Source organism: Dreissena polymorpha, chromosome 3 (genome assembly GCF_020536995.1).
Source record: "Dreissena polymorpha isolate Duluth1 chromosome 3, UMN_Dpol_1.0, whole genome shotgun sequence".
NCBI lineage: Eukaryota > Metazoa > Mollusca > Bivalvia > Myida > Dreissenidae > Dreissena > Dreissena polymorpha.
This window is the reverse complement of record NC_068357.1, coordinates 73329459-73345846: the sequence shown is the minus strand read 5'-3', so window position 1 is coordinate 73345846 and position 16388 is coordinate 73329459. Positions and strand designations below refer to the sequence as shown.

At 35.1% G+C, this 16388-nt stretch overlaps 1 protein-coding gene and 1 long non-coding RNA gene across 20 annotated transcripts in view; one reads left to right on the top strand and one right to left on the bottom strand.

Moving 5' to 3' along the window:
- Positions 1–11524, bottom strand: part of LOC127874743 (RNA-binding protein Pasilla-like) — a 51780-nt gene extending 40256 nt beyond the window's left edge. For 2 of the 19 annotated variants that reach the window (XM_052419314.1, XM_052419321.1), the window contains exons 1-3: positions 11283–11387; positions 7591–7687; positions 4834–4911 (exon numbers count right to left, since the gene is read on the bottom strand). In XM_052419314.1, coding sequence (XP_052275274.1) covers positions 4834–4879 — 46 coding nt within the window. In that variant the 5' untranslated portion in view covers positions 4880–4911; positions 7591–7687; positions 11283–11387. Of the gene's footprint in view, positions 1–17; positions 290–4833; positions 4912–7590; positions 7688–10266; positions 10573–10709; positions 11059–11093; positions 11235–11282 lie in introns of those variants that run through there. The other 17 variants (XM_052419311.1, XM_052419319.1, XM_052419305.1 and 14 more) reach the window with 11 other exon arrangements.
- The window catches only part of LOC127874761 (uncharacterized), a 178690-nt gene that overhangs the window by 148630 nt on the left and 13672 nt on the right, over positions 1–16388 (top strand). The gene's annotated exons all lie outside the window — the stretch shown is intronic.

Below are 16388 nucleotides of genomic sequence, written 5' to 3'. Positions count from 1 at the left end.
TCTACAGAACATCTCACCAGTGGTAAACCCTCACCATTGTTGTCACTCCAGGAATAGAGACCAAAGTTGAAATCCTGCCAAGTCATCATTTTTTCTGACTACTCCCCACCAACATAGCTCGAAGTCACAAGTCAGAATGGTTCAACATGTACACTTCAAACTAGACTTGATAGCACATGCAGACCATTCGAATACACTCCTTGCCTTGTGTGTCAAGAGATATCATCCTTACTCAAGCAGACATTTTCATATATTCTATATAATCTTTCCTCATCACATGCTGTGTACATATGTGCCCCTATCTATGTTGATATAAAGCTTCACACATCTCCTGTTTGATACTGATCAGATCACATGACTTGAATACCAGATCAAGTCACATCAGATGCACTTCTCACTTAACCATTATAACAGGACTTGTAAATCAGGATATGTAAAGTGACTAACTAAATGTGTATATACAGGATCAGTGTTATTTTTGGCACAAAAAAACAATAGGCAAATATTTTATGAGACCATGAATTAACAAAAATACAATAGCAAGCATGTGACAAGAACAAAATAATTATGAAAATGAAAGCAATTGTCATATGGTTCAAACCTACAACCTACACATGGTTCATCCCTACAACTGCTGCATGGTTCTAACCTAAAATTGTCACAGGGTTCAAACCTACAAATGTCAAATTGTTATGTTCAAGCCTACAAATGTCACATGGTTCAAACTTACAACTGTCACATGGTTTAAACATTCAACTGACATTTAGTTCAAACCTAAAACTGGCATTTGGTTCAAACTTTCAACTGTCACATGGTTTATACCTACAACTGCTCATGGATCAAGCCTACAACCGTCACATGGTTCAAACCTACAACCATCACATGGTTCAAACCTACAACCCTCACATGGTTCAAACCTACAACTGTCACATGGTTCAAACCTACAACTGTCACATGGTTAAAACCTACAACCATCACATGGTTCAAACCTACAACCATCACATGGTTCAAACCCACAACCGTCACATGGATCAAACCTACAACCGTCACATGGTTCAAACATACAACTGTCCATGGTTCAAACTTACAACCGTCACATGGTTCAAACCTACAACTGTCCCATGGTTCAAACTTACAACCGTCATATTGTTCAAACTTACAACCGTCACATGGTTCAAACATACAACTGTCACATGGTTCAAACGTTCAAGATGTATTGCTAATTTTTTCAAATAAAATACCTGCAGGACTGATTGCCTTTTTAAAATATCACGATACATTCAAAGTTGCTCATGCAATCTTGCACATTTAATTTTAAAATATGGGCAAGTTTAGACGCGTTGTCTTCGGCAAAAACTGCAGTTGGCAAATATGTTTGCTTGTGAAAAGTGACATGTTCAATTAATTAGTTAGTGCAAGAAAGCACTTAAGTTCTATTTAAAACTGCTTGTTTTAGAACAATTTATTATTTATCACTTTTGCATTTAATTGTTTGCATTTAATGGTAGGTAAAGCAATGCAATACATTTTCACAATTATTTTTGTATTTTCTATGAGTGCTGCATAAAAACAATGCAATGATATCAAATAACTTTCTTTATGGTTACAACTAGGAATCGTTAACAAACAAGATTAATCAAACTGAGCAATTTTCTTCAAAAATTCGCTGTCTCAAGTACTTTAGATTAACTATCACCAACACTATTTTTGAGAACAAAATGCCACGTTTTTAGCCACAGATGTAGACCATACACTGCCAGTACGTACTCACAGAGCCATTTCTGTGTCATTACAGAATCCATTGGGAGCTGCCATGTGTCAGCCCTGCCATACGTCTGTCCATTTCTATAATTGAATACCCCCTTCCAAAACCCAACCCAGAAACATTTACTCATAGTTCCAATTACACTGATGACATTTTTCCAAATTATTCAACCAATGTACATTTTGTTTTGTTGTCTTAAGAATCAGTCACACAACTAGACAAGATATTGATGATTAACAGCGAGTTTTCATGATGTTATGTAAAATTAAAAATATGTTGATGTACATGGTGTCAAAAGCAAATATTACCAGGTTTTTTTTATCTGTTAGAAGAGGAAAATTTCTGTAACAAATGATCAATTATTTGTTTAATGTATAATTAAATCACATCACTCGATTATACATTTATGAATTATAATATTTAGAAGACTTGTTTTGTTATAAACTGTAAATTGTTTTCATGTTCTCAGGTTAGTAAATTTATTAACTGTATATGTTAGAAACGTAATACCTAATTTGTCACGCACTCTATATGATTTAAGCAACTTATTAAATCAATTAAACATTTTTTGGTGGTTTATGGTGAAATGTTTAACCCTTTCTCCCATAAGAAGCAAAGTGAAAATGGCTTTTGCAACCAGCATAAACCAGAACAACTTGCAAACTAGCAGTCTGTTCAGGTTTTATGCTGTTTGCTGCTCATCAGTAATTAAGGATTGGGAATAAAGCCTTTAAAATTTGAATTTAGTATGAAAGGTATTTCATTTAATTTAACTTTCTATGGGACTACAAATGCATCAAAATAAATATGTACATGGTAAAGGGTTAAAATGTCATCTTTTAACATAGACTCAAACAAGAGCTGTCACCATATGATGACATATACCCCCTATAAACGCTTTGATAGAAGTTATGAGCATTTTTCAAAACCTAAACGCAGATTTCGAAACCTAAACATGGACCCTAAGTTCAAGGTCAAGGTCACAGGGGTCAAAATTTGTCTGCGTATGGAAAGACCTTGTCCATATACATATGCATATAAAACATGAAGGTTATATCTCAAGGGACATAGAAGTTATGAGCATTTTTCGAAACCAAAACGCAGATTTCGAAACCTAAACGCGGACCCAAAGTTAAAGGTCAAGGTCACATGGGGACAAAAATTAATTTTTGTGCGTATGGATTAGGTCTTGTCCATATACACATGCATACCAAATATGAAGGTTATATCTCAAGGGACATAGAAGTTAAGAGCATTTTTCGAAACCAAAACGCAGATTTTGAAACCTAAACGCAGACCCTTAGTTCAAGGTCAAGGTCACAGGGGTCAAAATTTTTGTGCGTATGGAAAGGCCTTGTCCATATACACATGCATACCAAATATGAAGGTTATATCTCAAGGGACATAGAAGTTATGAGCTTTTTCGAAAACCTAAACACAGATTTCGAAACCTAAACGCTGACCCTAAGTTCAACGTCAAGGTCACAGGGCTCAAAATGTGTATGCGTATGGAAAGGCCTTGTCCATATACACATGCATACCAAATATGAAGGTTACATCTGAAGGGACATAGAAGTTATGAGCATTTTTCGAAACCTAAACTCAAAGTGCGACGGACAGACGGACAGACAGTCCGATCACTATATGCCCTCCTTCGGGGGCATAAAAATGAACTGTCTTGGTATAGACTTGATCTCAAGATGTTCAATGTAACTTCCACATTATTGTACAAAAAATGTTATAAATCCTCAATCTGAAGTTCTAGCAAAAGAGACATGTCATTTTAACTCTAGACATTTTCTCCAATATTAAAAATGGTAATTAGTTTGTATTGCCATCATCTCAGTTGAAATTACTTCAATAACAACAAAACCTGCTGCATTTTACGGATTCTGCTATTTCAGCTCGTTCCACTTTTACGCACTTATGTGACAGAAAATGTACTTTAGTTATGTAGGTAACTGAATACATGCGATCCTTTTAATATGTAAAACAGGTTACGTAAAGTAATGTACTGATACTTTAATTTAAATGTAAAATACCATTTTCTTTTTGGAGGCACAATGTTCTGTGAATTGTTACATTTCTAGTCATGCTTTGTGTTGATCAATCATGTGTTCATAATCCAGCGATTTTTTTCCTTCTTTATAAAGTACCAGTAAACGGCACTTTCCTAATTACGAAAAAACTACAAATTTCCCAATTGCTGTCCAAAAAATTCCCCAAATTAAGGTAAAAAAAATTAAATAAAAAAAATCTTTTTTTTTTTTAGTTAGTTTCCCTATGCAGCTCTATGGCTTAATCATAGGTAAATATAATATTGACAGCTTGAAAACACTTAGTTAACAATTTTAAAGTATTTGGGAGCATAAGATCAAATACACCAATTTCCCAATTTGGCGAGTTTTCACAACTCGATTTTTCCCAATTTTCAGGTTTTCACGACTCAATTTTTCCAAATTGGACCCGTACCGGTACTTTTCCCAATTGGACAAAAAAAAAATCGCTGATAATCTAGTGCTGAACAACACAACATGAATCAATTTAAGCTGCGATATAAGAAAACCTGGCAGTCAGCACACGCTAATCACGAAAATGCTTTTCAACTAGACTGGTTTTTCGTTAAAAAGGGACTTCCTTTAAAAGAATTCCTTACAAGCTGAAAGTGTTGTCCCTGACTAGCCTGTGCAGAACATTACTTTATCCACATAAATTTAGCCCAGTTTTCAAAGAGTACGGATAACTTATTTTAAATGCTGGACAAACAACTTTTGACAAACTTAAAAGCAGGAAGATCTTTATTTAATTGAATGCTTCATTATTTTTGGATAGCAGAGCCTCCCAAGGTCACCTGAGTGACTGGGAAATTGGACCCATCGGGAGTAATTTTGTCAATATGAACAAACCCATAAATAGTTCCATATAACTGCATATGAATTGCATAAATTGAATTCAAAAATAAAAGCTGGAGCCAGCACAGAAACCAAATAATCTTTGAAACAATCCATGGAACAATGTGTTGCACACAGACGGACAAACATAATATAAATATAAATGCTAGCACCTACCTAGTTCTGTCATTGACATTGTTGTTGTTTGTTGTTGTGTGTTCATTTCTCCCCCCTCTGGGTATTCATGGCATGTGGCTGGAACAGTCAGCAGAGTACATGAAACATGGGGCCAAACACACAGGTTACTTACCCTTTACCCACACTGCAACTCTGCCGAGTACCAACAAATGCTGATATCATGTCTTATTTTAGCCATGTGAACACTGGATGCTGGCAATACAAGAGTGTAAGTGTACATTATGTATTTACTGCCTGAAAAAATATATATTTTATCTGATAAAATTTGAGCTATCATTCAGGTGATTTACTTGCATAACTGGATTCAAAGATTCAACATAACTGAAAAAGGTTACAGAATCATGCGAACAATCACAAAAGAAGATTTGTTCAGAATAACCAAATGGTTATCCTTATTTTTTTATTCAATATTTTTCTTTACCTAAATATTTTTGTTAATCTAAATGTATATATTCAAGATTTGTTGGCACTCGCAATTCCACTACAAACTATTCAACATTTGCTAAGCCGACTGTCAAACGCAAGTCAGCTTATATAATGCAAACTTACAAGTCAAGACATGCCAAGTAAACACCTAACATTAACAAATCAAGTGTCATTGTTTTAAGTGCAGCACTTAACAAACTTTTTTCCTATAACAAGACAGAAACCTCCAAAATCTGCACAGGTAAAATTACTGTGACCTTGAAACAAACTGTAGACCCAATGACCTTGCCCCATCCCATAAAAATCTGAAATCTGCAGGCCACACATGTTACACACTGGTGCAAACCATGTCTTCTTACTTTATATGGATTTAAAGTTCTTTATATGTTTCTTTTTTTTTTAAAGGTGCTTTTTATACAGGAAACAAACCATGCTTGGTGTAATCAGCCACTACAGATATTAAATTAAAAAGCATACATAAAAATGATTGAAAATCGTGCTCTATTTTCTAAAAAAAGTCCCAAATTCAATAAAATTGAGTTTGTAAAAGTTTATACTTAAAAAACTAATACAGAAGCATTTAGTATTTATGAAATAATGCAACTGGGTAAACAAGTTTTATTTCCTTGTAAAAAGCACACATTATGTTCAAGCCAAACGTTGCCAAAATATTTGCCTCTCTTAGGTCGTTAAACGTAAATTACACAATTTTCAATTGTTAACAGGCAAACCTTTCATCACATTCCCATGTTATTTTAATTAAGTTTTTATTAATTTGTTATCTTTATGAACAGAAATCATAACCAATCTTCCCTTCAGCAAAATTATGCAGTCTTGTAGTTTCAAGAAATGCGTCCACAGATGCCCTGCTGAATGCCATTTTTTAGCAAATCAGCAACAACGCTAATTTCCCAATATAAGTCAAAACGCCGCCAATTTTCCCAATTCAAAGGGACCAGACCCATTCCCAAAATGGTGAAAAAAACCAACACTGAGATATAAATTAGAGACTGATGAATAGTTATTATGTTGTAACTGGAACTATTTGAGCTAGCCAGCAGACAAGGTTCATTTGGACTTTTTTTATTCAAGGGCCATAATTCAAAAGTGCTTTAATACATTTTTCCATTTTCTGCATAACTCAAGGAAGGGACACAATTGAGATGTACTCAAGTTATCAGGCAGGACCAGTGCTCCAGCTAGTGTTTGAAAAGGGCAGGGGGAGGGAGAGGGCTATTTTGTCGAAAGGGAACTTTAAATGGGCAGAATTTTGTACAAAGGTCGGGGCTTTCGGAAGGGCAGGCGCCCTTCCATCTAGCTGGAGCACTGTGCTCACTAATAAGAAGCTGAGATATTATGCCCTTAAACATAATCACCAAGTTTCATGATGATCCGATTTAAACTGTTTTTAGTTATTTGGCCGACATTGTTTTTCTGGACACCTGTCGCCCGTAACGCCATGGTGCCATAATTAATTCAAAAGAGCCAATTTATGCTAATAATTATTTTCAGAAAGTTAGATAATAGCGATAAAAGTCGTTGAATTATTGAACGGAAACCAAAAAGACTGAAAGACTGACGGACAGTATAGAAAATAAACAAGTCCAAACTAACCACAAATTTTAAACAAAATTTGGAACAGTAATCAATGCTTATGGAAAAACAGAATTTTACAATCAACTTGTACATGGAAAAGTGAATGGTTTTAATATTTCCACACCCCTGTTGAGTAACTAAGTTCACAATATCATCAGATAATATTAATTATTGACTTCGCATTCAGACAAACAACAACAGGTAATTTATGCAATGAAGCTTTACACATGACATGTGTCCATAACTTCCTTGCAGAAATATGTTTGCTTTAATATTTTCAGCACGTGTCAAGGATATATACCATGTCCATATTTGTGTGCGCATTTAAAATATACATGTACATATATTAAGCAATTGCCAAATTCAAACGCTAAGTTTGTTAATGATTATTAATCAATCGTTCAACCAATCAAATATATACACAGACTGGTAGTGCCCTTTACAAATCTGATGAATAAATGTTTATTGAAACTACAAGGCTGCATACAAATATTGAATATTGGAACATTTTCTGTCAGGGATTTTAGAAAAGATTAAGAAATATATCATCACCACACATTACACAGTGAAGTGTTACACTTCTAGTTTATGTTGACAGCAGGATACCATTTTTACACATAAATGTTAGGTTTAAAAAATATATCACTGTAAACATTGTTATTACTCATTGTATAAAAAACACAAAGCAATTTTAAAATAGCTTTGGACACACACCTGTGAACAATTTGGGCCTAAACTTGTGTTTCCAACCATAAAGTTTGTTACAAATAGGAAGATTTGTTCATTTTTTATCTTCAGGTGTATGCACAGGCTATGCAGGCAATCAGTATAAAATCAAATACCCCTCCCAATCAGTAATAAACACTTTTTTCTAAATAATTTACCTAGGCGCAGGTACAGCCTAAGACATAGGGCAGTTGATGGGTCATGATTTACATGTATCAGTGCAAAACCATGGTAACCCATATATAAAACATATATGGAATTAACACTGTTTCGCTCTGGGTCATTGATTTGAACAAAATGTTTTATGAAAAGCCAGGGGTAAAAAGAACGAATGCATAAATATATAATAAATGAGTTTTATCCCTAACACATGGAAACATGTATTATATGAAATGTATGTCATTGAAATGAGAGGCAGATTGAGATGTTTTGAGTAGTGGATAAAAACTCAACAAAATGTTGATAATTCCATGCTCAAGCATTGTGAAAGGCAATGTAAGAAAACATCGGCGCAGTGAAGGTGAACATGTGCATTGCACCCGCCCAGCAAACGTTACACAGCCGTGTTCCTGATGAAACATTATTCTATCCGCTATTGAGTACGCATTCCAAACATACCAATACCAGAAGTATACCAAAGCAACTTAAAGGAAATATTTTACTTTAAAAAGTCAATTTATTCCCATCAATCATGTAAGGCTTTTATATACTTTAGTGTTTGGTTACTAGGAACAATTCCGATCGAACAGACACTCTGTCTCTCTTCCCCTCTGGGCTTGACTACTGGGTACTGCTGAATAACTTATAAACTATGAAAATATAATGTACACTTCATCATCTTTGTAGTAGGTACTTGACAAAGTTTAATATGAAAAGATTTCCTTTATTAAGTTTATTAAGTTCTCCAAGTAGTGTACAAAAAACAAGGATAAAGTATGTGTATTTTATTAGAAATGCATGTTATGAGTCCCAAACACTGACGAATGAATCAAATAAATTAATACTACAGTCATTTTACTATATTAACATGAGGCTTTTATTAAAATTCAAGCTAAGTGTTAATGTACTTAAGGATCTGCATAGTTTTTCTACGACTTTTATCACTTTTACAAAGGAAATGACAAAGAGGGTTTTACTAGAGTCATTAATCTTAAGGATATTAAGCCAATTTGCCCTACAACCTTTACACCTCAGAAGTTGAGCCTTTCAAAGAACCTCCCTTATATACATGACTCACTCACTAATGGTGCATATTTAACAACACCTTCCTTGTAAACTTAGATGCACCTACTCAGGTGATATATTTTCTCCAATGAAATTTAAACTTAAATATTCAACCCACACTGCATTTTATTTCTAAACATTCCTTATCTATCAGTTTACATCAACAGTTTTTACCAAACATCATATATACTCTTTAATAAAAAAAAAGAGGTTTAGTCAGCAGAATTATGTTTCTTTGAGATCAAAGTGTAAAAGTAGGAGAAACTTATCTTATTATTTCATGTATACTTCCATCTGGCTATGCAAGTCTAGTGAAGCCATTGATTTTACCAGGTATATGTACATATACAATGGCTTATCAATATGCAGAGCATAGAAACCAGCTGTGTAGCGTTTACCTGGTGGGAAACAGGCCTGTCTTTCTGCAAATATCAGCTGATCTACCCTGCGAGAATCTAAGTGTATACATTTTGAAGGGGGGATGGAACACAATGACTGATGATAGCACATATAGCCCTTTTATGAAGCCTGTTGATAATTACCCACACCTCTTATCATAATTCCCTATTAATTGAATAAGTTTGTATAATAGCCACATCTTTCTTATTTTATCTTCGAAACCGATCTAAACATTGCAATTTACCAGTAATCCGACATTCTACTACCAAACACCATAAATCTGCAAATCTTTTACACAAGGTTGCATATGTTAAATTCTTTCACGTTTTTAACAAATTACAATATTTAACAATATTTAACTTTCTGTATTTTACATTTGAATCTAATAGAAACAGAGCAATGAATCAGAATGTGCATACTATAATGCAAAACAAACATAGAAATGTGAAAAAAAAATTAAGTCATGCAAGAAATTGTAACCATAGTAACATAGTGAAGTATGTCTGAATAATCAAGAGTTGTTACAGCATAGCACTAAGATATTAATGGTATAAAAATTCAATATAACAAGTGTAAAGCTCCCATATCCATTTGTGAATGAAATGGCAGCCGGAAAAAAACAGTATGCAGGGTGTTATGACATGATAGGACAATATGTCTTTAACGACCAGACGCTACCAGTTTTTCCTCACAATTTACACCAAGTATTAATACACACAGCTTAAATATGACAACGTGATGCAATATGGCAAATAAACACAAATCAATTATTCTTGTGTAGCATTACCCCACCACATCCTATAAACAGTACTTCTTCAAAGGTCATTCACATACAGTGAAGGGCAATCACACACAAGATGTAAATCCAGTTCCCCCATTTAAATGTGTATATATTTTTCTGCACTTATGTAGATCTCAGTTTCAAACAAGCATTTAACCCAGGTTGCTAGGAAAGATCAATTTAGAAAACAAATTTGACAAGCAAATAAATAACACTCTTAATAACACTGTACTGAATTATTGATTTATTGATCATATTACCTTCAAATATCATATTTGTTCGTATAAATCCAGATCCCATGCTTGCAAAATAAACAGCCAGTCAGCAAATTTTATTCAACACAATCTGTCAATGTGTGTATGCATTACCTTAACATATCGTGTCACATGACTTAACTCCTGCCATAAACCCATATGCCCAGTAGGATTCCAATAACTTAGCAACCATCTTACAAAGTTTAAACCAGCTATACAAATTCAACTAAATACAGTGCAAATGATATTTCTGAACTCAATTACATTAATAATGATAATTCATTTGATATATTTAATGTAATGAATATTGATGACACTAAAGCTATATGACAGAGGTTAACCTGCGCCCTATACAACTTACAAGTAAAAATAAAATTATCCAGATGCAAAATATTTTCAAGAAAGTAATTTAAAAATGTATAACAGTTGTTAAATTAAACCAGAAATACCTCTCCATATGCTAAAATTGTTGTAATCTTGAGATTCAATCATATTTCCCTGAACATTTCTTAAGCATGAATGTAGGTCGAGCAGAGTCATCCTTTTTGCACCAACTGTCAAAAAGTAACTGACGGGGCTACAGACAGCTAATCCTCTCCCTTACGAGGTGAATCTGTTTCCGTAAAAGTGTTACTCCAATCTGAAGATGTCTAATTTAGATCGCAGTGTGAGCGACTGCCCGCTATAGGTGGTAGAACGACTATGTTGGCACACGCTCCCGTTTCATGCCTCCACATGAAATCGATGTCGAGGGAAACACGTCACCGACCAGAACGAGATTTTACGTTAAGAAATACGAAAACTCACGCGAAAACAACACGAAATATACGTACATTGATAATCAATCTATCAAATCCTTGCCATATTGCATCACAGCAAATAAAATTAAATTACATTCCTTTATTGCAAACGAATCGAGATGAAAACCGGCAGCAGTCCGGTCGCCATATTGAAAACCAGGAAACGTCACTGCCATATTTCCCCCATTGCAAACAAACCAATTTCTCATGATATGGCCTAACCTGCGCCTTGGTTAGATCTTTTAGTGACCCCATTTTCAGATTCTGTATCCAAAGGTCTTTTTCGAGACTCAGAAGTGTCCATATCAGTTCCATTCATACCGTCGTAGCTCATTGCCATGTTTTACTGCGCCCAGATCTCGTGGGGTAACGCACAGTCTCACTGTATACCAGACCATACGAGACACTGATTTTCAGTCGTGTATTCCGTCTCAAGGATAAGAAGCAAATGTTTATTGTTTTGCACTAAACTTTACTTATATCGATGAATGAAAGTCTACCTTAATTTTTGCATTCTACACGAAAATAGTAATGTTGTGCCATGTAACTTCGCAGAATAAGAGTTTGTAAAGCAGATTGATTGTTCGCCCCGCCCACTTTTCTATTGCGTATTTCGATCCTTTGGCGAAGTTCCACAATTATAACCTTTGTATGTTATTGAAATTTAAGTAAGTCTTTTAAGGTAGTGTTACATTAGTTCATTATATAAGTATATGAGCTTTTGTGTGAGTGTACATTTTTGGGGTTTAGAATAATAACGATAACATTTTGGCAGAAAATCATTTGCCAATTAGCATTTCTGTGCTATATTGCTACCAGTCAATGTAACATTTTATAACATGTATAATTAAACAAGCTTGAAATGTATGTAATACATTTCCAGATATTCTTAAGTTTTCAAATTAAAATAGGAGATATGATGTCCATATTAACATGGATTGGAAGTCATTCAACAAGGTTGGAGGAGTTAGCCCCCTTACTGCTGAATATATTACATGAAGATATATGCCTACAACACAATTAATTTTGATACGCTTAAGGGCCTGATTTATTCATGTTTGTCCTCAACTGCTTGCAAAAGATGATTGGATTGCATACATTGTACTCATATTATGCTTTTTGATGTACCAAAAACACAGACTGGATCGAATACCAATAGAAAGACGCCAGATGATGCCTCAAAATATGAGTCTGTAACCCAGCCAGAAAAATCCCCAACCACAATGGGAATCGAACCAGGGACCTCCCGGGTCCAAATCAAGCAGACATTCTACCGCGTCCTTATAAAAGCTAGCTCATAAAGCAAGGCACTATAAGTTCTCCTTATATCGAACCCTGCTACATACACCTCCAATTGTAAAGTTCTTCCATGAATTTCCCAATGCCACGACATCTGAGGGATGTCTGACACACATAATGGGTTTTTACGTTGGGCGCCAGTGTAACCCAACCAGAAAAAATCCCCGACGAAACTGGAGATCGAACTCGGGACTTCCGCAGACACGCAACCGCGTCGATCGCTATAAACGCTAGCTCATATAGCAAGGCAGTATAATTTAAGTTCTCCTTATACCAAACCCTGCTACAAGTCGATTCTCGGACAGTTCAGTCTTCGATTTACTCTATTGAACTAAATTTCAATAGATTCAAAAAATTTAACGCTGTGTGTTCAACGCTTACAAAAACAAGTATGAACTATTTTTCGAAAACCCGTGCGCTCGAGTAAGCAATTCGATCAATCATTAAAAAGTAGACAGTTCACATCGCTCAGTGATCTATTTCTAGAAAGGTATAGTGACAACTTGTAAACAGAATAAACTTGCGTCATAAATTAAACATTTTAATTCAAGATTAAAATTAGCCTTCTCGGACAGTTCAGTCTTCGATTAACTCTATTGAACTAAATTTAAAACAATATTTTATAACCGTTGGTGTTCTTGCGTTGGGTTATGGAGGTTTCGGTAAATGACAAGTTCGGTAAATTGATTTATATAGTAAATGCCGTGGAGGTTTCGGTAAATTGGTATAAATAGGGATTATCGCACCTTTTGTCGATAAGCGAGTACATTAATTGAGTTGTTTGGCACTAATTAAATTATCTGTTTAAATGTACGGAGTTGATTTTTTCAATTTAGAGATGTTTGCAAAGTGTTAATATTAATTATCCAGGCTTGCAACCTGTTAATATTCTAATCAAGGGAGGTAAATTATATATTAAAAGTTTATCTTTAGGTCATGATCGTTTTGTATTTTATTTATGTTTTTAAACAATTAGTTGATAAAAACCTTAATTAAAGCGTATCAGATAATAAAATAATAATGTGGTTCTTACAAGAGTTGGCCTCCACGTGGCAAGAGCTGGGCAACATATTCATTATGTTGGCAAACTACCTCATGTTTATATAATGAGAAATTTTCGGTGGTTTAAAATACTAAGCTCAAATATGTTAGTTTCTTATATAAATAAATTTCTCGCTTCTTTTTTCCTTCAATCAGGTCAGCACATAAGGTTAAAATAACCAACATATGTATGTTTAGATCGTGAACATGCTTTAACACTGGTGGCCGAGTTTTTACTTACACGACCAGTAACTTTCAAACTGTGAAATAAACAAACGTTTTCCATCTTTAATCATGTTTAGTCCCATTAAATTGTACTGTGTCCTATATATATATATATATATATATCTCACATTTTATTGTACTGTGTCATAAATGTATCTCATTTTTATAAGAAATGAAATGAAATTAAATCAGCATGCGGAAAATCTGAATGATAATAATGTGTCGTATTAATATTGTACTGTGTCATAAATGGATCTTATTAATATGTGACTACTCCCTCATTTTTTTTAAATGACATGAAATATGCAAATATGTCATATATATATATATATATTGTATCCATGTTTTACTTGTTGCTTATTTATAATATATGGTAAATAAAAAACGAATTATAGGGTCAATCAGTTATTATTTTTTTATTCAACGGATTTGTTCAGGCTAAAAATGATAGAATGTTATTTTGGCCGTAAAACCCATTGTTCCAGTACAGTAGCCAGGTGGCTGTGTATTAATTTGATAAGATAGTGATCATCACAGCAGCTTGCTATTACACAGTGTATTCATTCTGCTGGCGTTGTGTTAGATGTCATTATTATCGGTTTTCAATTATGTGTATCTCTTCGCTTAACTCAACGTTCAATGGCACACACACTTAACATAATTATAAAACATAACGCGTATCATTATATTACTTTTTATTAATTACGTACACGTATTAGATTTGATATATTGTTTTTTTTCTTGTGTTTTTCTCAACCAGAAAGAAATAATAATACATGTAATATAAAATTCAACATTTGGCTCTTACAAGAGGTGGCCTCCACGTGGCAAGAGCTTTGGTTTCATATTTATTATGTTGGCAAACTACCCCATGTTTATATATTGAGAAATTGAGTGTTTATCGGTGGTCTAAAATACGATTGCGCTTTATATTTAAACTGAAATCATTTTTATTAAATCATTTTTTACAAGAAACTTTTTTAAATAGCATTAAACTTAATTGAAGAACTTACATTGATTCCGCCATAAATCATTATTTATTATTACTATTATGTTATTTAAATAAAAGCACCAATTATAAAAAAAAAACAGTATTGCGTTATTTAAATCGTAAATTTACCTACAATATCCTAACAGAATTCGTTTTTCAGAGGTAGCTCATTCATTTCCCTTTATTCTTTACCGTAGGCATAGCATTAATTACTCAACTCAAAATTTATCCACAGTTTGCAAATAAATGCCCCTAATGTTATTGTAAGCCAATAATAGGTGTCATTAACACCTCGTTGTATGTATACCACCTCTATAAAAACCAATTTACCGAACCATCCACGGCATTTAATTTAAACAATAAGAGCAATGTGTAGAGCACAAAAACTGAGTCGAGCTTGAAAACATTAAAATATTGACGTTGTTCTTTGTGCCAAGAAAATTTCATATTCGCTATTATGTCGAATCTTCTAAACATGTGTGTTAGTTTGAAATATTCTATTCTATCTAAACAACTTCACGAACTTTATGACTTAAATTCATTTGAAAGACATGGCGCTGTAATAAGTATTTATTTCTTAGTGATTCGTAACCGAACTATTAGATTTCACAACAAACAGTTTTTAAGGCACTGTCACTAGCGGTTAGTGTTATATGCAGACGCGCATAACAGTTTGAATTCAGAAAACAGATTTTTTGTGCAGATTGTGTATCACGTGATGTACAGCGGGAGGTGTATATTTTGCGGCACTATTAGAATTTGTAATGCAGATTTTTAGTGCAGATTATGATGAAACCCTATTCGTCTGCGTCAATAATGTGTCGTAGAATTGTGGTTTATAATAGCGTTATAAAAAAAGATTGAGTTCTGAATACAGATTTATAGTGCAGATTGTGTAACTTCTATTTGCATGTAAGCGTTAAAGGTAGAGGTGCACAACAGATTGAGTTCTGAATACAGATTTATAGTGCATTGTGTAACTTCTATTTACATGCTTCTATACGATCTTTGCAAGTTTTATACGCGTGGTATAGCGTTGGGGAACAAATGAGCACCTATAAATCTGTATCCAGATAACTTTCACATCGTGCTTATACGATTTAATTCTGGATTATACGAGATAGTTGCCTTTGATCTGTGTACATTGAAATGCGCGTATACGGTCTTAAGGCCCACTCTCACTATGATGCCGGTGGAGCCCCGACGCGTGATCCGGGATCTACCGGGATGAACCGGGGCTCTACCGGGATGAACCGGGGACGACAGGGATGAACCGGGGACGACCAGGGACAACTGGGGCTCCACGCTCCACCGGGTATTAAAATGTTAACCTGCGGGATGAACCGGTAGTTACCGTGAAGGACCGGCATCGATTGGCGCGGCACCGGGAACAACCGGGACGGCACCGGGAACAACCCGGACGGCACCGTTGCTCCACCGTGGCCCATACAGACTCCGGCAGAGCTACAGCAACGCCCCGGTTGTCGCCGGTGGTGCCCAGGTGGAGCCCTGGTGAATGCCGGCAGAGTCCCGGTATAGCCAGGTTCATTGGTAAACCGGCGCTCTGCCGGGACGCCACCGGCACATCGGGGCTCCGCCTGGTCATTACCGGCGACGACCGCGATTAAACCGGGGCGTTGCCGTAGTTCTGCCAGGGTCTGTTGCCATGATAGCCCCGGTGAGTCTCGGCGGAGTTACGGTAGACCGAGGCTTTGCCGGAACGCTGCCGGCTTTTACCGGGGCTCCACCTGGGCATTACCGGCGACAATCTG